The 26,610-nt window shown below is 39.0% G+C and overlaps 2 protein-coding genes across 2 annotated transcripts in view; one reads left to right on the forward strand and one right to left on the reverse strand.

Moving 5' to 3' along the window:
- Window positions 1–10,725, reverse strand: part of CCND3 (cyclin D3) — a 78,574-nt gene extending 67,849 nt beyond the window's left edge. The window contains exon 1 of the mRNA XM_032218020.1: window positions 10,588–10,725. The gene's annotated coding sequence lies outside the window, so the exon portion shown is untranslated. The remainder of the gene's footprint in view (window positions 1–10,587) is intronic.
- Window positions 10,726–13,121: 2,396 nt separating this feature from the next.
- Window positions 13,122–25,505, forward strand: TAF8 (TATA-box binding protein associated factor 8). The gene is given in 10 exon segments (XM_032218569.1): window positions 13,122–13,152; window positions 14,828–14,907; window positions 14,910–14,972; window positions 16,855–17,011; window positions 18,555–18,653; window positions 19,468–19,530; window positions 20,540–20,664; window positions 20,947–21,094; window positions 22,073–22,215; window positions 24,035–25,505. Coding segments are annotated over 10 exon segments (1,053 nt in total). The 3' UTR covers window positions 24,179–25,505.
- Window positions 25,506–26,610: the final 1,105 nt, after the last annotated feature.

Below are 26,610 nucleotides of genomic sequence, written 5' to 3' on the forward strand. Positions count from 1 at the left end.
CAGTGATGTTATCTGGAGTCTCCAAGAAGCCAAGTACGGTAGGGGTCCATTTCAGGCTAAACACTCATTTGGAAGCACCCAAGTCTCTTTTTTCTTTTGCCTTAGTGGAACAGACTTCGGTTGCATGCTGTGCCCATTGGGAAGGAGGATTCCCCCCTCCCAACAAAGAACACACGCCCTGCTGGTGCTCCACCCTTTCTGCGGTTTCCTGAATGCTTTGTCGTAGATTTGCTGAAGATCATTGTGAGAAACCCAAATGTGGTAAAATGCAAAGATAAGTGACCCTTTTTTGAGAAAGAAAGACATGCCAATACAGATTGTGGCAGCAAAGCAGCTCCTGCTGTAGCCTTGCAGCACTTTATTATTTGCAAAGCTTTCACGGCAATGCAAGAGCACTGCAGGGAAGCTAGCTCCCTACCCAGCATTTCATCTGATGATGCAGAGAATACTTCCTTCCTTTCCTCACTCCAGCAAAATTTGCTTTGGTTTTTAAATAAAGATGCCCATTGAATTCTCTAAACGGATCCAATAGCAGAAAGAGACAACTACAGTCCTACTTCCAAGGCCACTTGCACAAAGTCCATCCTTCTAACTTGGTTCTCCCACATGCAACATTATGCAGGGTTCTCACAGTTGTTCTTTGGGGACTGAAAAAAGGAGAAAGGGGGGGGGGGGGTCAGAAGCAAAGGGTATCTAGATGGTCATAGAGCAGGGATGGGTTTCAAAAATTGTTTGAACCTACTCTGTGGGCGTGGCCTCCTTTGTGGGAGTGGCTTGCTGCCCATGTGACCGGATGGGAGTGGCTTGCCACCCATGTGACCGGATGGGAGTGGCCTGCCACCCATGTGACCTGGTGGGAGTGGCCAAGATGATGTTATTACTAGATATTACTAATTACTAGATATTATTAATATTACTAGATCATTATTAATGCGTAGATAACTGCGGGACATTACACACCCACACACCCACACACCCACAAACTATGACAGTGCTAGGAAAACACCAAAAAAATAAGAATCTCCCCCCCCAAAAGACTGCCAATGAAACCAGTTTTTTTTTTCCTAAGCCTAAGGACAGGAAAGACAAAGTCACTGGAATAAAAACCATCAAGGCAATGTGAAAAATTATAAAGGACAGGCGCTCACAGAACCATCAACCACAGGGAGGGTGAAACACACTGCCTTGCAAGAAACCTGGCCTGCCCATAGAAAAGCAGCCACTTTGAGACACATAAACCTGGTCTGAACACTTAAAAGCAACATATTGCATCACAAATAAAACATTTGCAAAAAGGAATAACATTTCTTGTAATAAACATTCTATAAACAATAAATAAATAAAAATTCCCTAAAATAATTAAAAACTACCACGTTCAGAGAACACCAAAGGACCCCACAATCCTCTCCCTCCTTATCTTTTTCTTTTTTGTCCTAACTTTCTCCTCCTTCCCCCTCAACCCCACTTCTAGCACTGATGATGTTACCTAGTTTGGTAATGAAATGCCTGTAAGAAAACCACCAAGCTCAGAAAGCAGCAAGGATCCGACTATCCCCCACCTCCTCTTTCTCCCTCTCTTTCTCCTTTTTGTCCTTTCTCTTTCTTCCCCCCCAACCCCACTCCCTTCTAGCACTGATGATGTTATCAAACTAGGAGTGCAGGAGAGGAGCTCTCACAGGGCGAAGAGCTTCCTGCTACAGGCACAATCTATCTGCAGCCGTAAATGACTGCAAGCAGCAGCTTCAGGCACCTGCTCACAGCTGACAGTTGCGTTTGGGAGTGGAGGTGGCGGCAGCAGAAGCAGGCACAGACGGGATGTCCCCGCTTGCTGAGTAGAACGAGGTGGCGGGGATGCGTTGTTTCAAGGTGCCCCAAGCACCGGCTCCTCTGAGTGCAGCCCATTCCCCCTCCCAAGAACACCGTTTTGTTTTAAAAAACGCCTCTGCAGACGATCTTGAAAACCTGCGAGGCAGCATTCCCCCACCCCATCCCTGGTTGCCTGTAGCCTCGGAAGCTTCCGCAGAGAAGCTTCTGCAGAGGCGCTTTTAAAAAGAAAACGGTCTTCTTGGGAGCAGGAATGGGCTGCACTCAGAGGAGCCAGCGGGTTGCGCTCCTGGTTCTGGGGATTCCCCCCCCCCAAAAGACCAGCTGCCCATCTCTCCAAATCCTTTTCAGGATTTTCTTTTTAAAAAACGCCTCTCCGGATGATCTTGAAAACCTGCAAGGTTGCTTTGGAAGAGGTTGCTTTGGAAGAGGTTGCTTTGGGAGGGGGAAGACAGGCAGCATTCCCCCACCCCATCCCTGGTTGCCTGCAGCCTCGGAAGCTTCCGCAACTTGCACAGTAAAGGCAATTAAGAACTTCTCTCACTCGTGAGATTTTCTTTACTGTGCAAAGGCTTGCTTTAAGGCTGCAGGCTCCCAGGGAGGGGGGCGGGGGGAAATGCTGCCCATCTGTCCCTTTCCAAAGCAACCTTGCAGGTTTTCAAGATCATCTGGAGAGGCGTTTTTTAAAAAGAAAAACCCTGCAGGCACCCAGCGACAGGGGCCAGGAGTGGTACCGGCGTTCCGGAAGTTAATTACTTCCGGGTTCACCAACGATCCGGTTCGTGCGAACTGGTGCGAACCGGGAGGAACCCACCCCTGTCATAGAGACTATGGAAAATAGGAGCACCAGCCTTACCCTCACTGCACTTTATTTCCTCAGTGCATTTCTTTGTGAGAAAAAAAGGGGGGATTACGGGAAACGTAGCTAAAAAACCTCATCCATTCACTTGCCAGTGCAGGATCGGGCAAGAAGGGGGAAACTTCAGGAGGCAGGCAGCAGAACAAGACCAGAACTCCTGTCAAGGAGAAACTGCCAGGTCCCCATACCTCCAGATGAAAGAGAGCAAAAGTGTTCTGAAGCCATAACTGGGCAGTAGTTAACCAATTTAGTTTTTCAAACCCCAGTATCTTTTTTTTTTATTTGCTACACTCTGATAACTTCAAAAATATCATTATTTTTGAATTTTGTAAATGATAAATTGCATGAAGAGGATGTTAGGTTGCCGAGGTGGCGCAGTGGTTAAATGCAGCACTGCAGGCTACTTCAGCTGACTGCAGTTCTGCAGTTCGGCTGTTCAAATCTCACCGGCTCAGGGTTGACTCAGCCTTCCATCCTTCCGAGGTGGGTAAAATGAGGACCCGGATTGTTGGGGGCAATATGCTGACTCTGTAAACTGCTTAGAGAGGGCTGAAAGCCCTCTGAAGCGGTATATAAGTCTAACTGCTATTGCTATTGCTATGAATTCACTGCTGTTTCTAACCTCCAAAACTCAAACTTTTTGACAGGGAAATGAAGCCACCCTTTCACTGCCGATCACATGCCTTTCTATGGCAGTCTATTGACTCTATCATTACTCCAAAGCAATTTTGGTGTGTAAATTTTAATCTAATATCTAAATTGGATCATTGCATGTGCAGTGCCATTACACTGACTTGACATATAGAAAATTTCACCATCATTTGATTTAATTTGTCAACTGAGCAATTTTGGAAAAATGTATAGTACTCTTCTGAAAATCATGGTCAAAAGTAGCCCAGCTAGTTGTAGATATGAGGGAGGGGTTGCAAGAATTATTGAGAGCATTGGAGGAGTCATCCCAGTGAATGTCAATGGAGTGTGCCATTCTGTTAGCATCTCGTGGATTACCTTCCTTGGAGACTCATACTTAAGAAGTATAGGACTGCCTGAAGCCTAGGAATGAAGAAGGCTAATTGAAAACTTGGTCAATAGCAAGGGATCTCTGTCCACCTGGAAGTACCCAAGGACAGATATGGAGAATAGGTGTGCTGGGGCAAACTTCAGAATTGCAAGTTTTGAATGGCCCAAATATAATAGTCTAATCAGTCTTCTTGTGGTGTAGGATGGCTCTCTTTCCAAAGAGGGCTTAGCTTGTGTCAATAAGGATCCTGCTTAAACTGGTAGGCACTATGCAAAGTATCAGCCAGGCAATTTGCAGGTAAAAGCCCATTGCTTAGTCTCCTGCAGCCAATGCCACAATGGTCTGGCCCTCGAGGACAGTGACAGTCACCTCCTACACAATAGTGAGATTCATTTTTTTTTTTTTACTACCGGTTCTGTGGGCATGGCTTGGTGGGCGTGGCATGACTTGGTGGTGTAGCAGGAGAAGGATACTGCAAAATCCCCATTTCCTCCTGATTAGCTTGGGGGGGGGGGGGCAGGCCAGTCAGAATTTCAAAATTTCAAAAAATTTCCGCTACCGTACTGAACCAGAACTGGTCAGAACCTGCTGAATACCACCACTGCTCCTACAGCTGAGTAAAATAGCCAAGAGGAAGTGAAGCAAACACATAGTGAATGAAGGATGCCACATAGTATACACGGGGGGCGGGGAGGGTGTTAGAATAAGAGAGAAACCTCTATTTTGAAATCAGAACATAGCTTTAAAGTGTTCAGCTATAGGCTGAGGATAACATGCAGGCAACTTCGTTACTTTTCTTTGTGTATCAACCAGGGGTGGGTTTCAACCGGTTTGCGGCGGTCCCTGCAATCCGGTTGGTCGCCGAACCCGGAAGTAAGTAACTTCCGGGAACGGCGAAGGCCCCCCCCCCCACGCCCGCTCCTTACCCGGTCTTGCCGAATTCTGCACTTCTACGCATGCGCAGGACGCATACAGCGCCTGCGCGATCCTCCAGGAGCAGCTGGAGCATCGCACAGATGCTAGTACGCATACGCGCGCGTCGCACGCATGCGCGAGGACACCGCCGGCCTCGTTCCAACCGAACCGGTTGGAACGGGGCGAGAAACCCACCCCTGGTATCAACATATGTAATCTATCATAGTATCACTGTGTACATTTACTTCCAACACATCCCAACTTGTCATTGTCTGATTATGAAACACATTAGAGACTTTAGAAGTTACTGGGTGAATTTCTGCAGCTGTGGAATGAAGATCTCAATTAATATGACAGACTTGTTATAGAATCAGGAAGACGTGCCATTTTGAAAGAAATGTGTAGGAAGAAGGGTGCCTGCGTGTGGTGCAATCAAAGCTCTGCTCCATTTTTAGATGTACTGCATGTGCCACACACATATGAAAAAAGGACAAGGCTTCCATTGCATCAGTGCAGATGTCATCTTGGCCTTTTTGACGACTCTGTACCTGTATATCAGTGGTGAGTTTCAAAAATTTTTCGAACCTACTCTGTGGGTGTGGCCTCCATTGTGGAAGTGGCTTGCCGGCCATGTGACCTGGTGGGAGTGGCTTGCCAGCCATGTGTTTTCTCTCTCTCTCTCTCTCTCTCTCTCTCCTTCCTTTTGTCTCTGTCCCTTTTTCCTTTTCTTCTTTCATCTCTCTCTCACTTTTTCTTTCTCTTTTCTTTTTTATTTATTTCTTTCTTCCTTTTTTTCTCTTTCTCTCTCTGTGTGAGTCTGTGTGTGTGTGTGTATGTGTGTCAGTGGTGGGTTTCAAAAAATTTTGGAACCTCTTCTGTAGGTGTGGCCTACTTTCCGGGTCCACTGGTGGAACCTCTTCTAACTGGTTCGGTAGATTTGACGAACTGGTTCTACCAAACTGGTGAGAACTGGTAGGAACCCACCTCTGCTGTATATGTGGTATGAGCACAGCATAGAGATATGAGAAATTATGGTATTGTAGAATACTCTCACATAAGACAAAAAAAACCCCAAAGCAGAATGATGTGAATAGCAGTAAGACTGAAGTTACTAAGAATAAACTAGGAAACTTTATGGGATTTAAATACCATAAAAGGGTATAACTGTAACACTTTAGACTTTCATTTGTGCTACACACTGAGGCCATTCTGTTTTGTTGTTACTCACTGGAAACTTCTGTATTTGTTTTACATCTGCCTTTGCTGTATTTTGCTCTTTGGGATGCACAATTGTTCACTAAGCATTTTATGATATTAGGTATTTAGTACTCATGAGTTATGTAAGACTATAGTCTCTTGTTTTGCATGTGCATACAAACTATTAACTTGATCTTGTTAGCTAATTTATATACAGTTTTATAAACCGTTTTCAGTTACAAATGAAAGAAGCCTTTGAAGCCTGTACTTGATGGAATCAAAATATGAACAGAGGAACACTTTGCTGTTTCACGACTTCCCTCTAGTGGTAAATATTTGTTATGGGTACAAAAGATAAACCTTCCCTAAGAATAACTGCTCTCCTTTTTTAGCTTACTTTTTAATAGCAATCCAAAAAGCAATGGTGTTTCCGTTCTAATTCACAAACACTATTACACGATTCTTTATATTTCTCTAAGCTGACTCCCAATTCAGTACTGCATGTGCATTTTACTCTGCTCTATGTATTCACTTGGAACCAAACTATAGGCAGGTTAGCTGGTTTAATGTTATATTCTCAAATCCAAGAGGTAACACAAATCCTTTAGCACGAGTGGGTTCTGTCCCCATACCCATCCCCTTCTTTTCTCCATTTCTCCACTCTGAAATAGGAAATGTTCCCTTTTCCCACCCCATTTTTCTGGAAGAGTTGAATTTTGATTGCTTACAGTGAGCAAAATTCATATTTTCAACTATAAGCTACCAATAAAAATGCACATAAAACTGCACAAATACCTTAAAACATGTTTGCATTAATTCATTATTGGTCTGAATTTACATTTTAATATTTTAAGAACCAGCTGGATTGCTATTAATCTTATTATTACTGACTAAACTGTAGATTTTCTCTGAACGTGCTTTTCTTTAGTTTCATAATTGATTTTACCTAATAATTTAATGTAGTCGTTTTAAAAGGCTGACAGAGAAATCCTCTAGGTTGTTTTCCTCCGCTGATGAAAATAATAGGAGCCTCTCTGTATTATTATTTCTGATTTCTAGGGAACTGCTCAGGTTGCCATTTTTTTATCTGGTCAGGCAAATCATTTCTCTCCTTAAGCATTGTGTTTTGGGAATTTTCCTCCCTCATGATATGATGGGGAGGAGACCCTCTGATGTTAGCATGTTTTCTTTTTAACCCAACCCCCCATTTTAACCAAAAAGTCTACAGTATTTCCCTCCCTAAACATTATAAAATTCTAATTTTATATTGTTACATATTTTATCACATGTATTTTTCCCCAATTACCTGCCTACCCAGGGACAGTGCATACTGATTGTTCACCAAGCAGTGAACAATTTTTCTTCCTTCCCATCTGCAGTTTCTTCATTGAAGATTGTCTATAGAAAAAAAAAACCAATAGGACAAATAGTGGGAGATTATATTGGCAGACATCATCATTTGGGACTCTCCTTACAGTAAATGACTCATCTGGAAACAAGCCAATAGCATTTTTTTGTGCTTTCAAATTTACAGATGTTCGAAAACCAGCTTAAAGTCCAAATATTTAAAGACCACCCCCCTCAAAGCTATCTTACCAGAGCTTTAAATATCTTCTGGGGAGGCCCTGCTAGTAATCCCATTCATGACAAAGGTAGGGCTTTCTCAGGAGGAAGGTCTCAGCTGGTGCCCATCCTTTGGAAACTTCCTCCAGAGCAGGGAGCCCTAACCTGCTGTCCATTCAGGAAGGCTGTACAAATTATTCTGTCTTCTAGAGCCATTGGGATTTAATATGGTTTTATCACTGGATTTTCTTTTTATTGTTTTTGTGGAATTGTTACAATGATTTTATAATAATATAATTTTATTTGGCATTTTTGTTGCTGTAAACTGCTGAAAGCCCCTGATAGAATACAAATTATTTAATAATAAATTAGGAAATGTGTAACTGTTGTCTACACATTGTTTTGTTTGAACAGCTGAAATCAAGCCTGTTCACCCAAGGCAATTCTAGAGTAACATGTGCTTCAGGACAACCTCTAGACTGCTTTTTAAAAATGAATTATGCCTTGCTTTTTCTGTATTATCTTCACTGACACTGTTAGTTTTATTGTTTTCTTGAAGAGATATTTTATTATTCTTTTGTAAATCCTTTTGGATTTTTTCATGAAGAATTCCAGTATAAAAATAAAAAAACAACACCATAGAGTAAGCTATCTTTTTCAAATACACTTGCTGTGGCAACCTATTACATATTACCTGGCAAAAGAAATCAGTGTTTCTTAAAATCTCTCCTTGGAGTCCAGAGGGTCCCCCGAGACCCAATCAAGGGTACTCAAAATTCAAATTTGCCAGCCTATGTTGAAATCCCATCAAACAATTGTGAGAATCCACAGTAGCAGTGAATACTTCGATTTCAATATTTAATGCAATACAATATTGATAAATATAACCCATACAAACAAACACCATTTTGGGATCCTGAGAGAAATTTTTTAAAACAAAGACAGTAATATAGAATACAATAGATTGTATTTATTTCAGAAGTTCCTCTTTTTGGCTTGGTTCTTTAATCCAGACATACGGAATTTGTGGGTCCTTGATATTCTCTGTGATTGGCTGTTTTCAGAGGGCAGCAAGACCACCCAGTTCAACCCTGAGCTACGCACATTTTTTTCTATCACACAATTTAATAGCCTAGGGCCACATTTGACTCATGGAAGCCTTCAGTTTGGTCCAGCACAGCTCCCTATAGGTCAGAAATTAAAAAGTTTGATGCGATACAAAAGGGAAATGATTCAATCCATTGGGATGAATATTATTTGCTATGTTTAATTAATTAGTATAAATTAATTCAATTAAAATTTATTTTTTGTCCTACATCTGTCCATCCTGGCTCTGCCTATTTTTTTGGAGAACGATCTCTGGAATCCCATTCAGTGCTCACTATGAACCTCAAATTACTGCATGCTGCTGCTATAAACAATTGTAAACATGCATGTTATTTGATCTATATTTGACTACATGCCTACTCAAAAATAAAAAGTTATGAATATGAGTACTCTTTTTGATGAGGGGGGGTACATCTTATAGAACAAGGAAAGTTCAAGTAAATATGTGTATAAACTGTATAAATAGATCTGTGCTGCAGGCTATTTAAAGCTGGATGCAAGATATGAAAACACTGCAAACTATTGTTCAAGATAATTTGAGAAAAGGGAATCATTCACCAAGAGTGCTAATAACTACTGCTAAGTAGGCATTCTACATGAACCTGCAATTTTATTGCTATAATATTTATTATTAATTTAAAAACTCAGCCAAGATTCAGGCGGCTAACACATACAACTGTAATGTTTTGAACATATTTTTCTCTCTACACTATACAGCCTTCTGATGCATGAAATGAAACTCTTACTCTTAACTTAGACTATAGGCACACAATCTTTCCAGTAGCTCACATACTAGTTGGTAACATCTTAATTTGAGGCTTGATTGGAACATTATACAGAAGTTATTGAAAGACAGTAAAATGGACATCAACAATCTCACACCCTGCTCAAAGTTGTGGCAGCAAGTTTAAATTTTTGACCTTAACTATCAAGAAAAAAAACAATTTTAAAACTGGCATGCCAGTAACTTCTTCAAAGTCAGGATGCCTGGTCAAGATTAAATTGCAGGTAGATTTCTTATCACTTTCTAAAAAGAGAAAAATTCAGAACATAACAAATAAAAGGTTGTGAATTTCACAGATGAGACAGAAAACCACAAATGGGCAAATATGATCTAGAAAGGCATGACTCTCCCATATTATGGGAATCCCATAAGCCCTGCAGATGTTTATAATGAAATTATATTTAACTATTTGGGACAGAAAGACAACACAGGCTATTTTTTTAAAAAAATTCACACCATAAGATTCTTTATCTTTTCTTTGCAACAATTCCTAATGGCACAAGAAATCTCCATCAATATCTATCCCCAAGAAGAAAACTCTTCTTTCACAGCAAAATAATGTAGAAAAATTACAAACAATAACTCTTTTCAGCTTTATGCACCAGCCCAGTAAACACAAATGTTTGATCAGAAAAAATATGTCCAAGATAGGAGCAATAAGCTATACACCATGATTTAGGAGTTTGATTTTTTTCAAAAATAAATGCTAAAATACTAAACTGTATATATGCACATTTAGGTAAATAGTGTTCTGTATACACAAATCAGAATGTTGATGTTTAAAAAGAATGAAAATGGGCATTTAATCCTTTTCAAATTATCTGCATTTTATGTAAATACTATTATGAATAATTTCATTTCTTATGCATATTTGTTGAAGATTTATTTTTCTAAAATATTTCACAAAATATTCACAAATATTTTACATGCAGGAGGGAACATGTAAACAGATGCACAAGGGAACAACAATAAATGCATGAGAATAGTATATACAAGCAGTTTGGTATACATTCAAGATACAATTCTCTAAACTTAATCTGAGCTAAGAGTGAGCGTACCAAACTTAATGGATTTAAATTACTGATGATTTAATATGGAAAATGACTGATTTAAATCACATGGATTTCATATGGTTCTACTATATGACTAAGTTTAGTTCCAACCTAATTACATATCATCTAGGACCAGTCAATGTCAGATTCGAATATAAAAAATGTGTACTGTTTTTTTTTTAAGGAATATACTGTTTCTAATTTTTGGAACATGCACTCAAGTGTTTTGTTATTTACAAGTTAAAGAAACTGAGCAGCTTCCTACCTTATTGTTGACTGTCAACAGTTCTCCATTGTTTTTTTTTAGAGCAGCATTTCTTATGTTCCAACTTATTTTTCAAAGTTCAAACTTCCTAATGTTTTTGCTGCTATTAAACCTATGTTGCTTGGTGTGATATGGCAATTTAAATCGACTCAGAACAGCTTTCTCTGATAGTTGTTTACATTTTTATGTTTCAGCATTCTCATTGGTTGGAGCAATACCTTCTCTCTGCCACATGTGTGATAGTTAAACAGGAAGTGGGGTGCTGAGGGGCTGTAAAACGTTTCCTGTTATACAGTCTGCTATATACGCATATATGCTTTGATATTCAGAATAGTTCTGCTAAAACAATCACTAACTTAGAAGAAAGCAAACCAAAAGATAATATATTTGACTAAAAGAGAAAATGAAATAGCACTGTAGTTTCCCCACTGCAACAATGATCCAACAACCCTTTTCCCCAACAAAAAAAGAGAGAGAAGAGGATGTTTATAGAACACAGTTTAAAAATGTGCATATCTCCTGCAGAATGATGAACCTAAACAGTTACTACTGAATTGTGAGAGGTTTTGAGTCTATTTTGAACAATGAGCATTGCTCTGATGATCTATTTGTAGCTTGAAAAATGGGCTCTTTTTAAGTCCAGCTGTGTTTTTCACTCAGCAAGTGGCTCAGGGACATCAAATTATACTATAATGTACTGACTGGCAGACACTGATCTGAACGCACTGGCTCCTGGTTTGGAATATAAATGATCACTGCAGCTTTTGCCAAAAGTTATTTGAGTCTTTTTCCAAAGCACAGCTGGCCCATACAGAACTAGGAAAGAGGTTACTGTGCAGCACAATCATTCCAATTCCTTAAAGTCCCTTTAGGCTTTGGAGCCCAGCAAGTAACCAAAAAAGACAACCATCCTTTCTGCTCCAGCCTGCCTTCATACAGAGGTACAGAACATATAATTTTACAAAGGGTTGTTTCTTCCCTTCACTCTTATGTTAAAAACTTTTTTTAAATAAAAGTTTTAAAAATAGAGGAGCGTTGTCTTTCTGTGCTCTAGAATGTCCTAAACAGCTACACAAAAGAACCACTTCTTTAAATGACTGTGGGAGACAGGTAGCACTATATTACTGGAATGTTGCCACAGTTCTCTGCTATTTGCTCAATATTTTTGTTCTTTTCTGTGCATATTTTCCAGGAAATCTGAACACATAAAAATGAGCATACAGAGTAGATGGGATGGGAGGCCACATACAGTACATAGGACTCTTTCATGAAATAATACTTGAATGCTGGCACTTACATAGCAAACATTTCAAAATACTACCTAACAATCCATGTTTCTTGTAACTTTCAGAAGATATATCAAAATATGTATGAAATCTAATGTACATTAGGAAGCTAGCAAGATATAGTAGTTAAGAACTCAAAATCATAGGGCAGGAAGGGAGCTTGAGGGTCTTCTAATCCAACCTCCTTCTCAAGACCATCCAAGCCATATGGTTCCAGTCTATTTTTGAAAACCTGTAGTTATGGAGTACCCATAACCCCAGGAAGCATGGTATTCCATTGATTCTCTCACTTTCAGAAAATTTCTCCTTACTTCTAGGTTGCATCTCTCTTTGACAAGCTTTTACCCATTACTTCTTGTCCTGGCCTCTGGTGCTCTAGAGAATAAGTCAATCCCCTCTTCTTCATAACAATCCCTTAAGTACTGGATGACATTTATCAGGTCCCCACTGATCCTTTTCTTCAATAGGCTAGACATGTATAGGTCTCTCAACTGTTTGTCATATGATTTAGCCTCCAGACCCTTTATCGTCGTTGTCTTCTGTGCAACTTTCCATGGTTTCAAAAACCCTTTTGTATCATAGTGACCAGAACTGAATGAAATGTTCCAAGTGTGGTCTCACCAGTGTGGTGTAAAGCAGTACTATCACTTCTCATTGTCTTGACATTATCTCTCTATTGAGGCAGCATTAGCTTTTTTGGCAGCTGCAGCAAACTGCTGGATCATACTTAAATGGTGGTCTACTAGGACACCTACATCCCTCTTACAGTTACTGCTGTTAAACTAGGTACCACATATTCTATATCTGTACATTTGGTTATTCCCCCCCCCTCTCCCTCTCCACCCCCAACCTTATAGGATTGTTGTGGGTAAAAAAAATAGGAAGAGTTATATATGCCATTTTATGAGCAAAATTCAAACCAAAAGATGGGCTATAATATTGTGGGTTGGAAAATAAGACATAAGCAATCAAAATACAAGAGAAAGACTTATATAAGTGGTAAAATGTGGAAAGGCAGGCTATTTAACAAAATTGCAAGCACCTGTGCTGCTTTCTTTTCCTCCCATTTGAGCCTTTCCCTCAGGGTCAGCACGGCAGAGTTGCCAATAAAACTACAACATTGACCCAGTGGGGGGAAGAGAACAAGGTACCAGCAAACAAGGTACCTTGGGCATTAACGAGAAAAGAAGAAATCTTAAAAAAGAAGAGATTTAAGGCAGAACAGGCTTAAGGAAGAAATGATGAAGCATGCTAGTAATAGTATACAGATTATTAGCAGGTAATTGTAATAGAATACTAGTTATTAAATGGTAATAGTATATCGAGCATAGTATAAGCTTTGTCATGGTATAGTGTAATGGTAATTATTTGTTGAATTTGAAAAGCATCCATCTCGCTAATCAGCAACTAGGCAGTGTACAATTAAAACAAAAATGAATTGTATTCCAGTGGGAGTCAATTAAAACAAGGATAAAATTAATAAAGTTAAAAAGATGAAAGGAGGGTCTTCAAGACACCAACCCAAGGTTATATGTTACTTTGTGAACCCAAGTGAGTCGGCAGAATGAGATCTTCAGATACTTCTCAATGGCCAGCAGGGTGGGTGCCCGACACGTATTACTCAGTAATAGTTTGCGGTTGCAAAAGAATAGAATATATGAGAGTTGCACATCGCTTTTATATGATTTTACAAAATAAACCATTTCCCCAAACCTTACAGGGAAATATAAAGAAACCAAAGCCCAGTACTTTTGTTTGTCTCTTGAAACTGGGTCAGTCTAATTAGATATAGTCTAAGAAATAACCAGTAACAATTGGTGATAATGCTGGGATTCGCTCAGACTCAAAGGATTCATTAAGTACTGTACATGAAAAGTAAACATCTATAGAAAAACATAGCTGCGTCTTATAAGACCTGCCTGGATCTTTTGGCATACAACATGAAGAAATGTAAAGATGTAAGGGAAGGACATACAAATAATGTATTTTGCTTCTGTTTATATGAAATAGAAAAGGGGAATTTTGTTGGGTTCGTGGTGCTCTCTGGGGTTGTTTTCTTGCAGAGTTTTTATGACCAGACTATGTAACATCAGTGTGATGAAGAGTGGGGTTTGCTGGGTGCTCATTTTGGACTGCATAAATACTAGTACACAAATGATAACTCCAGACCACATAAATATGCTGATAACTACATCAACATTACATCTAAGAAAAACTAAAAAAGGGGAAAAAACTGTGAACCAAACCAGCCTTGGAAGCAGCATTCCAAAGAACAGGACTGATTGCAGATACCTAAGAAAACATAATACACATTTTTAAGGCAGTAGGAGATAGAAACAATAGAAATTTGGAAGTGTGGTGTTCTCTTGATTCATGGATAAAGCCATATTTTACCAGAGCCAAATGTAAATGTGTCTAATGTAGCTTAATATACTTAATATTTAAATGTGACAGATGAATATAGAAAATAACTTTAAAAATTGTATTCATCTGAAATTAAATTAGTAGATTTAACATGACAGACATTTGTAAAGCTACTTTCTTACAAACATGTTATTATCCCCAGCTTGCAAATGTGTTTGAGCTTTGTACTGACATTTCGCGACGGTGTATTTCGAATGTATTGTTTCATTGGGACCACTGTTTACAACCTTCTGCTCCCCAGGACAGATAATGCTTCAGAAATCAAATGGCTAATTATCAATAACAATTATCGATCAAATCAAATGTTCAAGACACTGATCACAGCTTTTCCTAAAAGTAGGACCCACCAAATCTAAGGGCGGCAATAGCCAATTACAATTACATTCCTCTTGGTTCATTTGACTTCAGACTCATGGGAACGGTACAGTTAAACCTGCTCATTACTATTACCGAGTTTATTTTGTTTAAGAGCATTCCCATCCCGCGTGTTTAAGGCGGAGTAACAGTTATCACACCCCAATTCTCCGTAGGGCCGAAAACGCGCTTTCAGCCCGCCTTCTACGTCTCGAAACTACAGGTCCCACAAGACACTGCGCAGCGGCGCATGCTCATATATACTCCTATGAATCCAAGATGGCAGACCCGGGGACTGGTGGGTCTAATACCTTTAGCACGGTAAGGATGGATTCCGGGAAACTGGTTTCTTTTTGTGGTACATCCTGTACATTAATCAAGTTGGGTTCTGGTAGCCTTCTCAGGCTCATCTCGCAGCGTCTCGGTTGGGGCGGCGAGAGGTTCCGAGCAGGGGAGGTTTCTGTTCTGACACAATCTTTAGAGGCGAACCATTTATGATTTGAGGAATCCTTTGATTCTGATTGGCTCCAGAAACTGTCTATCCCCCCCTCCCCTTTTTTTTCAAACGGTTCCGAATCGAGGGACGGAATTAAGTTGCTCTGCAGATTTCCCAAGTGTCTGCAAAGGGCGTGATAAACGCCTGGCATGTACGGTGGCATCCCAAACATGCACACAGCTGAGATCGGCACATGCATGTTTAGGAAGCCAAAACTTAAAATATATATCTTTCCCCCTTTTATTTTACTAGCTCTTTACACAAGCGTTGTCCACCTGGTGCAACAGTTCTTTTATTCATAAACTTAAGGATTTTGAGCGAAAATACTACTAGATTTAAAGCTGTTCCATGCGTCCAAACTCTGTCCCTGTCATACATGTGTGCAACTTCATGATGCATGTACAAAAAAGATGAAATTTAGATTTAGTGCAGGCTGTGCCTTTTGCACATTCTGAGGAAAAACCTAGATTTTCCTGGGATTGCATAGTAGTTTAGGAATTTAGGAAAGTACAGAGTGTACCAAGAGTCAGACCTCAAAGATCAATCACAATATTTTGATTTTATTCAAAGAAAATTGCTACACTTAGGAATGTTTAACAGTGTCATGGGTCAAATAAGTAAGGGAGTGTTTAAAAGAAAATGGCAACCAATCCAAACATTTATTGTAATTTATATAATTATAGGATCAAGCTTTTGGTACACCCTGCACATATTAGCATTTAGGAGGTGGTAAAAGAGTGGTGACATATGATTGCACCCTGCCAAATACCTCTAAACTCAAAACAAATATTTTGCTGAACCTGCAAGGCTACCATGTAAGATCAGTAAAAGCAATGCTCAAACAGATACAGAGGAGGTATCCATGGTGAGTTCAAAAGATCTTTTGACTTCTTTGGATCTGAATACTGTCCATTGCCAATGTGTCTCCTTGAAACTTTTTTTTAAGCGCATCCTCCATCAGCAGAGTTATCATAGTGTTGAGTTCTGGTGACTAAACTGTGTTGATAATTTGTGTAGCCTTAGACTAATTGGTCAACCTGAACTTGATATGAGAAGAGGAAAACAGTGCATATTTTAGCAATTTTATTGTCAGGTTTCATGAATTAGTAGGAGGAAGCATTTTTCACGGTTAAATAAGATTCTGCTATCTCCAAATGCTTACATTAATCATTTGTAATTGATTTTTATTTTTAATTGTACATTACATAAACAACAATATCTGAAATTTGAGTGGCATATAAATTATATAAACATTTTTTTGCTATAGTCACTGAAAGTGGATTGTGAAGAAAGTGCCTGGATTTTCACATCAGTAGTAGTTTGGGAGCACCTTTTCTGCCTAACAAAACTTTGGTTACAAACTCCTGATTTTTTGTTATTCGTAGTTTCAGACTATGGTTTACTGCTATTCACATATAGCAGTAAACCATAGTTGGCTTTGCAGAAGGATTGGGTTAATAGGATGTTATTAGGTTAATAGGATACACATAATGGCTTAATATTATATGCAAGTTAATCCATTTTGTCTTGTTCAGCAAATCACATACCAGTGCTGAAAAATCCTACTTTAGTGTGAGTTGTGAACCTATATGAATTTTTGTAAACTCTTTGATTAATAACCAAAACCACTCAATTATTACCCTTGTCATTTTCTGTATTTTTTGTGTTCTTCTTTCATTCATTCTGTTTTACCCGTTTTCTCTTTAGCGATCAGGTAGTAAACATTCTACAACCCCAGCAGATAATTATTATCTGGCTCGAAGAAGGACTCTCCAGGTAGTAGTTAGTTCATTGTTGACAGAGGCTGGATTTGAGAGTGCTGAGAAAGCTGCTGTAGAAACCATGACAGAGATGCTTCAGAGCTGTGAGTATTCCCAATTATGATAATAGTGGTATAAATAATTTTTCCTCTGTGAAATCCATTAGTGTTTGAAAAAACAATTACCAAAACTGAATGAATAGCAAAAACACAGGCACTTCTACTCTCTGCAGTTCTGTTTATTTTGGAGTGTCTTGAAAGGATTCAGCAGTGTTGACTACATCTTCTGTGATTTTGCCAAACTGGGGGCACAGTTCATTGTGAGAAGGCAAACAAGGCATATGAGAAAAAGACTGAGAATCTTCCTACTCCATCTTTGTGTTGGTTATTTGGCCAAAATTTATTTTGAAAAACTTAAATTATTTGGTCAGTTTCTTGACATTCTTATTTTAAAAAAGGAATGTTGCTCTTTTGCCTCATAGATCCCTCAGAAAAATAAATTTAAGGACTTGGTCGTTTACATTTATATTTGTTGGTAACAAATGGATAATGGGAATTCATTCTCCTTACAAATGTTCTGTGTACATATTTTTGGGATTTGTAATAGTAGGAATGATTTCTGCCATTTAATACCATTAATTGTTGTAGACTTGCTAAATATAGAATGGAGCTTCTTGATTGATTCTACTATAGAATCAAGTAAGAAACTCCATTCTATATTTAGCAAGTTTACAACAGTTAATGTTATTAAATGGCAGTACTATTTTTATAGAACTATTAGCATTATCATGCTGAACAAAAATGAACGATCATGGAATCCATTGCTTGCTTTAATTTTCAATTTAATTCAATGTACAATTTAACCTGTGAGATCATAGAAACATTTCACAACTCCTGCATATAGACTTATTCTTTAGTGTATTGGTGTTTTCATTTTGATTATGCTTGTAAGATTATGTATCTAGTTTGTTACATCCAGATCAAACTATATCTGTGTGTGTGTGTGTGTGTGTGTGTGTGTGTATATACATATACACTCATACAGTTAGGAATCCTTTCACTTTATAATGAAACATATTGTATGTTTGCCTATTCATTCAGCCCTGGGAAATGCTAACATCCATTTTTCTTTAAAGTCTAGTTTGTTTAGCAATTCTTGAAACATAAAAATGAACCTCTTTGGTCAGCCTTTCTTGTTTTGTATTTATTTTAAGGACATACCTTACAAGATGGTTAAAGACTCATGTTCCAAAATACTATGAATAGTATATAATATAGGAGAATAATAGCAGTTTTATCCATATCTCTCTTCCTTGGCAACCTAAACACTGGAAGAGGGGAGAATTACATTTTTATTCCATCTTTATTCTCTGGAGTTATTTCCTCCTCCTATTTTCCCCAAACAGCAACCCTGTAATGTGAGTTGGATTGAGAGAGAGTGACTGGTCCAAAGCCACCCACCCAGCTTTTAAAGCTAAGGCAGGATTTGAACTTACAGTGTCCTGCTTTCTAGCCTAGTGCCTTAACCACTAGACCAAATTGACTTTTCAGAGATATCGTTTCCTTAATTCAGAAGTGGGCTGATGTTGATAATGTAAGTGACTCTAGGTTTCAAACTTAAGTGCTATGGTGAACTCTCTTTTGTCAGATATTTGTGAAATAGGGAGGAGTGCCAAGTCTTTTTGTGAACATACCGCAAGGACACAGCCAACCCTTTCAGACATTGTGGTCACCTTAGTTGAAATGGGTAAGTGCCAAGACGGTGGGTTTATTTTCATGTTCCTGTGCTGTAGATGTGAGAGTATATATCTTGTGGCAATTGATATGGCTTATCTACATAGGATATATAATTGATTTCTTCAAAATGAATCCTAGATTTACTGAATCAAATCATGAAGATCAGCAACCCAGAGAATTTTATAGCACTTTGGGGTGCCTTTCTTCATTCTGGAGTCTGAGTGCCCTTTTATTTCATCCATTTGTCCTCCTTTTTCTGAGCAGGAGAGCTGAATTATCTTTATATAAGGTTTTGGAGAGATGATGTACATCTTGAAATATAACATTCAATGTAAATACTTATGCAGTAATATTCAGTATGAAATAGATTTTACACACATTTTTCTTTGATCTGATAAAATTGAGAACAAAGCATCTGAGTGCAGATCATGTGCACGTGGATACTATGTCAGAGCAGCTGAAGACAACATAATCCCTTTTTCAATTTTGTTTTGTTTACTGGTACATCCTATTTTGTGATTGACTTTAAACATGTGATTGACTGCATTCTTAGGAGTTACATATCAACTTGTCAGAACAGACTGATATATTTGGATATATTCTTGTTCTACTGGTCCTCTGTAGAACTCTGTAGAGCAATATTTCCTAATGGGCAACTTCCAAGTAGATAAACTTCAGTTCCCAGAATTATCCAACTAGTATAGCCATTGCTAAGAATCCTCAGACTCGAAATCCACAAACTGAAAGTTGCCCAGTTGGTAAATATTGTAGTAGAATCAAGAGAGGGGACTTGCTCAAATGCTTTTTCTTTTCGTATATTTTAGGCTTTAATGTGGAGATGCTCCCTGCATATGCTAAACGTTCTCAGCGGATGGTGATCACTGCACGTATGTAAGCTGTTGTCTAATATCCCGTTACTACTTTGTGTATGTCCTGAGAAGAAGTGCAATGCATTAGTTCAAAAGTATGCTTAGATAACGTATGCTAATTTCTCTTTAATATGGTATTGTATTCTCAAAGGTAAGAATAATTTCTATAGCAGGCAAGCGCATTAAATAAATATTTTTTTATGTACAGTACCTTTTTCTGTTTGGAAGCCTGCTTTTCTTGAAATCACCTTTCTTAGCTATTTACATAGAATGAAAGGTTAGCCTAGCTGACTTATGTCTATTATACATTACATGGCTTTTCACGCTGTTACATTAATCTTTCATTAGAAATTTCTGTGGTACTCTTAAGCAATACATATATGCAGTTTTAAGCAGATTTAATGGCCATCAAACTTCTGTTGAAATCAGTAGTTGAAAGAGCATCTGGCAGACCTTTAAGAATCTCCCATTGAAATCAGTGTGTCCATATCTGGGTGGGACTATTTATGCTGATTCAGGGCTGATAATAGATATGGGATGATCCCATTTTTAGAATATCCCATTTTTAACAGCCATTAAAGGAGCTCTGTCCTCTGCTTAGCTGTGCCCCATTCTTATCACCTATCATGTCAGTTAAGGAATTCAGAATGGCACAGTTGAGCCCTAAATATGAACTGGTTGTATATGGATCTTGTTATCCTTTTATCCATGTTCCTTGTTATTGAACTTGAGAACATGGAAAAAGTACATGATGGCACTGGATTGATAATCAATGGAAAAGAGAAGACGGTTCAGAGTAGAATTTTCTATGGTTTTGGTGGTTTCAAATTAGTTAACGTGTTATTTCAGGATTGGTCTGCATTAAATATTTTGCTTTTTCATATTTTGTTTCCTGAACAATGTTCTTATTCCTTTTGTCTGAACAAATTGTCATATTAGATGGCAGAGCCATTGCATTATTTTTCTTTTCAGTTGACTGATAGCATCGTGGTAGAAGTTGTCATCAAATTTCCATTTTCAATTACAGCTCCTGTAACAAATCAGCCTGTCACCCCAAAAGCCCTGACAGCTGGACAGAACAAACCTCATCCTTCTCACATCCCTAGCCATTTCCCAGAGTTTCCGGATCCTCATACTTACATCAAAACACCAGTAAGTCTTACATAAAATAATCATAAAGTATTGTTAAAAATACATAAAGTGATACAGAACGATATGCAGTAGAAATTTCCTTTAGTGTTAAATGTGTGGTCCTAGAATAGAAATTCTTTTCTGCTGTTTTTGGAAGACATGCCATGAATAAAAAGCTTTGATTCTCCATTAGATGTGCATGAGTGACTGGCTCTTTCCCCCCCCCCCCCCGAGAGTGGGAGAAAGGCATGTGATAAGTTAATGCATAGTCCTTATTTCTGTTTTCCCTTCCTTTGCCTACAGACTTATCGGGAGCCTGTACTGGATTATCAGATCTTGCGAGAAAAAGCTGCTTCACAGAGACGAGATGTTGAAAGAGCTTTGACCCGCTTCATGGCAAAAACTGGAGAGACACAGAGTCTTTTCAAAGATGATGTCAGCACTTTTCCTTGTAAGAGGTGTCTAGGCTGCAATTGGGGGGAGGATACATTGTTTCAGTATAATGCTTAGTGCTTAGGATCAAAGGCAGGTAGCTTTTTTGGCAGCTGGGCATCATATGGTTGAGATGGTGGAGATAGGGCTAAAATTGTTGGAATGTTTCCTTTTGTGTGTGTTTTTGAGACACGCAAAATATGTTTACTAAGCCTAGCAGAGCATGTTTGGTCTATAGATTTAAGGTGCTGGACCAGGAGTGGGGAAGCCTGAGTTCCAGCACTGCCTTTAGCCTGGAGACCATCTACATCTTGTGGCAGCTCCCTGTTGGGGCCTCAGGCCAAGCAGCAGAGCCAAGCTTTTAGATGTTTGGGGGAAGGCCAGGAATATGGGGGCAGATCTCACCTCTGATGGGAGAATATTCCAGAGGGTGGGGACCGCAGCAGAAAAGGGTCTTTTCTTGAATCCCGCCAGCTGAAATTTTTTGGCTGACAGGATCCAAAGTAGGCCCTTCCCACTGGAATGAGAGGGGCAGGTTAGTCCCATTGGGGTAGGGTGGTTCCTCAGATACCCTGGATCTATTCCATAAAGGAAAGCTGATGACCAACACCTTGAATTGGATCCAGAAACAAATAGGCAGTGAGTTCAGCTCACATAACAGCAGTGTCATGTGTATCACCTGAGGGGGGGTCTCCAGAGCTGTCTATGTTCTGTACTAGTTGTAGATTCCGAATATACAGGGTAGCCCTGTATAGAGCATGTGTAATAATCCCATTGTTAACAGATATTCAACAATAACATCCATTACACAGAGAGTTACATTATATCTCTTCACAACTTATAGGGCAATAAATGATCTAAAACAATCTGCTTCTTTCTTGGTAAAATCAATTTTCCTTCTTTGCTTCCTATATTTTAGGCGGATTATCTGAGAGAAGAATCAGAAATCACTTTTTCTGATTGTTTTCTAAAATAATTTCTCCTTCTTTGTCTTCAGTGATAGCTGCCAGGCCTTTTGCAATACCCTACCTGACAGCTCTGCTTCCTTCTGAATTGGAGATGCAGCAGATGGAAGAGACTGATTCATCTGAACAAGATGACCAGACAGACACAGAGAACCTCGCTCTCCAGATGAGCATGGTAGAACTCAAGATGTTTTGCTCAAGTCGGTGTAATATAAGCAATAAATTTCTGGAAACTCTGTATTGAACTGCCACCTTGTAAATGAAATTTACAAGTCCCAATTTGCTACATAATCCTACCGTGTTGTCCCCAAAATAAGACAGGGTGTTTTGACCCCTGAAATAAGCGCTTGGCCTTATTTTTGGGGAGTTCTTATTATTTTTGAGGTGCAGGAGGCCCCTTAACCTCTGCCCATGGACCGCGGATCAGTTGATCCAGAGAGGGTTGGAAGTTCTGTGTCTGTTTCTGGCACACTCTTGCCAGCCCTAGTGTCACTGGGCCTGCTGTTCTTTTTGCAGCTGCCACTAAGAGAAGGGGCATGGTAGCTAGGGTTTGCGGGCGCAGCTTCTGCAAGTCCATTCCACATGGATGGCAAGTATCTATGGGGTGCATGGGGCATGTTCCCCCCTTCCCCCTGCCAGGAAGTGGCAGGGACTGGCTGCACATGCATTTAAATATTTTAGAGGGGGGCTTATTTTGGGGGAGGGATTATTTCAGTGCATGTGCTCAAAAGCCAGATTGGGCTTATTATATGGGGAGGTCTTATTTTGGGGGAAACAGGGTAGATGCAAAAAATGCTTAAAAGTTAGAAGACTTTTGGAGCAAACCTGCCACATGGTGGTGTAGTTTTCCTCTGTGTAATACAGGTAGTTCTCCATGACCACAACTGAGCCCAAAATTTATGTTGCTAAGTGACAATTTTGTTAAGTGAGTTTTGCCCCATTTTACAACTTTTCTTGCCACATTTGTTAAGTGAATCACTGCAGTTCTTAAATTAGTAACACGGTGGTTAAGTGAATCTGGCTTTTCCATTTATTTTGCTTGTTAGAAGGTCGCAAAAAGGGATCGTGATCCCGGGACATTGCAACGGTCATAAATATGAATCAGTTGCCAAGAATCTAAATTTTGATCACATGACCATGAGGATGCTGCAATGGTCATAAGTGTGAAAATGGTCATAAGTCACTTTTTTTGCTGTTGTAACTTTTAACAGTCACTAAGTAAACTATTGTAAGTTCAGGACTACCTGTATATCCTTCTTCGCTTTGGGGCAACTTTTGATCTAGAGAAGAATGAACCTGCTGTATAAAGGAAGAGAAACGTAGAAAGGAAACATGCCCTTGGTTTTTAATAGAACAGACTAATGTTGCTGCAGTCTGATCAAGGTTTATACTGATGATAGATGAGAGCTATGCTTCCATCTTTATTTGGCAGGAATCTGGCATATGGGTTAACAGGTGGATTAAACAGAGAATTAAAAAAAAACTTTGTGGACAATTAAGCAGCACTGCAAGATAGGGATCACTTGTTCAATTGTTTGAGAGAGGATATCTATTCTCCATCTCCCTTAGCAGTTGGGTAAGCTTTGCCTATGGCAACATTATCCATTAGTGGAAGCTATCTGGTTAAATGTTAAAATGGCAAAATATCCATTTAAAAACAAAATGATCCCAGATCACCAGAGTTCATAGTAACACATCCTCAAAATACATAAAAAGCAGGATTATTGCATGAATTACCTCATTTTCCCCTCTTCCTCAACAGCAGCTTTTAATCCTGAAAAGCGAACCTCATCAATGCTCAGTCTTGTACTACTTTAATTCCAGAATGATTTTTCCCATTATTCAGCAGAAGGCATCATATTATCTGGGATGTACCAGGGTTGTGTGCCTGTTGCATGTTGTATATCTGTTTCTGTTCCATCTTGGTTTTTCTTATGGGTACTAATTTTTCAGTTCTAAATCTGATAATATTCACTTTATGTCTTATCTTCCAGGACGATTCAGGAGCTGAGAAGGAGAATGCATCAGTACTTCAGCACAATACTTCTCTTTCTGGCAGTCGAAATGGAGAGGAGAACTTGATAGACAATCCTTACCTCCGTCCAGTGAAGAAGCCCAAGATTCGTAGGAAGAAATGAAGTGAACAAATTGATGGAGCAAAGTAAGAAGGAACAGTTTCTCCTGATCTCTGCACAGTTAAGATAGGGCACTGGAAAGGCAGAACAGCCCTCCTGGTGAAGAGCCAAGTGGAAATACTGGATTCCCCAGTTCCTGTTTTCTTTATCTCCAGCAATTTTTGATAATTTAAGGTGAAATCTGAAAGAATGCCTTAGAAGCACTGATGGCTACATGGATTGAAATTTGTCTCTGCATAAGAATAGTATGCTGCTATCTTACAGTAGCTGCTGCAGCTCTTCATCCTCAGGAGCATCTTCTTTCCAAGAATTGCAAATGGATCAGTTGGGTCACTGCAGAAGTTTGTCCTCTCATTTTGCCAAGTCCAGAACTGGAATTCCTTCTTGTTTTCTAGCTCTTTGGTTTCAGGTCATCCCTCATTGATCTCTACTGTTGTGCCTTTAAAAACTGAGGCTGTTCAGAACTACTCGGCTGACTATTTCTCAAGATCTAGAAATATCTGAAATGGAAGGTCTGGACTAATCCTTTCTCTAGCATGCACTATTGGGAGAGGAAAGAAGGGACAGTATTGTCCAGGTGTAGACACAAGGTTGCTAGCACATCAATACAGAGTTTAAGAATAATTTCTGCAAGTGCATTTATAGTTCAGCACATTGACTGTAACTCTTCTGTCTGGCTTCATACAGCCCAGAGTGTTTTGTTTTGATTCTGAGTTTTTGTAAGTTTGTATTTTCTGTAATTTGTCAGAATTATTTTATATCCATCTCTTATTTCCAGTATTTCTCTATAAAGCAAGGTGCACATACAAAACTGAAGTTTCAGGAATCCCATTTGCTATCTCATTTGTTAAATCAGAAATATATATTTTTAAAATGTCTTTCAGAAAAGGCCTTTTCTATAGGGGACAAAAGAAGTAGAGCTACAGCAGATAATGTTTTCCCTTCATTCTAAAAGGGCAGCAGCTGCATTTCATGAAAAAGTGATGATTTTCCAGCAATTGGTTCTTGCTGTCTGGAAATTTTGGGGTTTCAGTTTTAGCCTTTACTTTTAAAAAAGTTTACAGAAACAGCTCTGTTACTGGCTTTCACTGGCTGATAAACCTTGCAGCCATTGGGATTTTCTGCTATTTCCCTGATTGAAATGTAAGATGTAAACTTAATTAAGGAAAATATCGTGACTTCTATCATTATATTGCAATGTTCTTCAAAGCATGCTTTACCTCTGAAGTGAAGGGACCATTCCTTATTCTGTTTTCTCTTAGTGCTCTGATTTTTTAGCACTGTGGTTGGTAGTAAGGTGCGGGCATTGATTAAAATCTAAGTAAAGAAATGTAGATTCTACTGTTTTTGTATCTCAAAAATAAAATAATCTTCCTTATACATTTAAACTATCAAGAGTCTGAAAGATTAAAAAAAAGAATCAAATGCTGGAGAAAAAAAATTGTTCTGAGCCAACAAAGGCTGCAATATTCCATTTACTCTTTTATTCGATCTTTTATTAGGTACAGTGTACATATTATATCCCCCGTAATCCCTTGCATCAGGGTGGAATTGGGGCAATTGAAAGGAGCTAAGTGTGTATTGGCCAGATGCCCTTCCTGACGCCAATGCAGATTTCGCAGCTGATATTTACTCATTGTGCCTACACAGCCTGGAGATTGTGAGGCGCATTGGTTAGAACGCAGTACTGTAGGCTACTTCTGCTGGCTGTCGGCTGCCAGCAGTTTGGCAGTTCGATCCTCAAGTTGACTCAGCCTTCCCTCCTTCCGAGATCGGTAAAATGAGGACCATATTGTTGGGGCAATATGCTGACTCTGTAAACCGCTTAGAGAGGGCTGTAAAGCAGTATATGTCTAAATGCTATTGCTATATGTCAGAAAAAATATCTCTAGTTTCTGGTTGAACAGGAGAATAAAGAGTAAAACTTCATATCTGAAAGGGGAAACAAGAATACTGTAAGAATATTGCCTATAGTAACCAATCTCTGCTCATGCCTTTAATTTCCAAATTATTCCATCTTGGAGACAAAGCTGAATTGCACTGTATTGTTTAGAAGATTATCTTTGCTGTGGTTTCTTCTGGATTATCTTCGTGATTTGTTGAAGTGATTTTTGCCTGTCTTTGTTTGAATAGTTTTCTGTTCCAAACCTGTGAAAACTCAGGTTAATGCTAATCTTTAATTATAAGTAGTAGGAAAGACTTGCTAATCTCCAGATATAATGTGAATCCAGGTCATCTAACGTAAGATAAATTGCAATGAATCATTTGGGAGGAAATTCTTAGCCAGATTCATGACTATTGCACATTGTTTGCAGTATGTTCCTATACTGAAAATGTGAATTGTAACAGTTATCTACATATTATACTAAAACTCTCATGACCTTTAAGTGTCCAATATAGTGCATTATAGGGAAGCAATATTTGAATTACCTCAA

This window comes from Thamnophis elegans, chromosome 5 (assembly GCF_009769535.1).
Source record: "Thamnophis elegans isolate rThaEle1 chromosome 5, rThaEle1.pri, whole genome shotgun sequence".
In the NCBI taxonomy this organism is placed as follows: domain Eukaryota; kingdom Metazoa; phylum Chordata; class Lepidosauria; order Squamata; family Colubridae; genus Thamnophis; species Thamnophis elegans.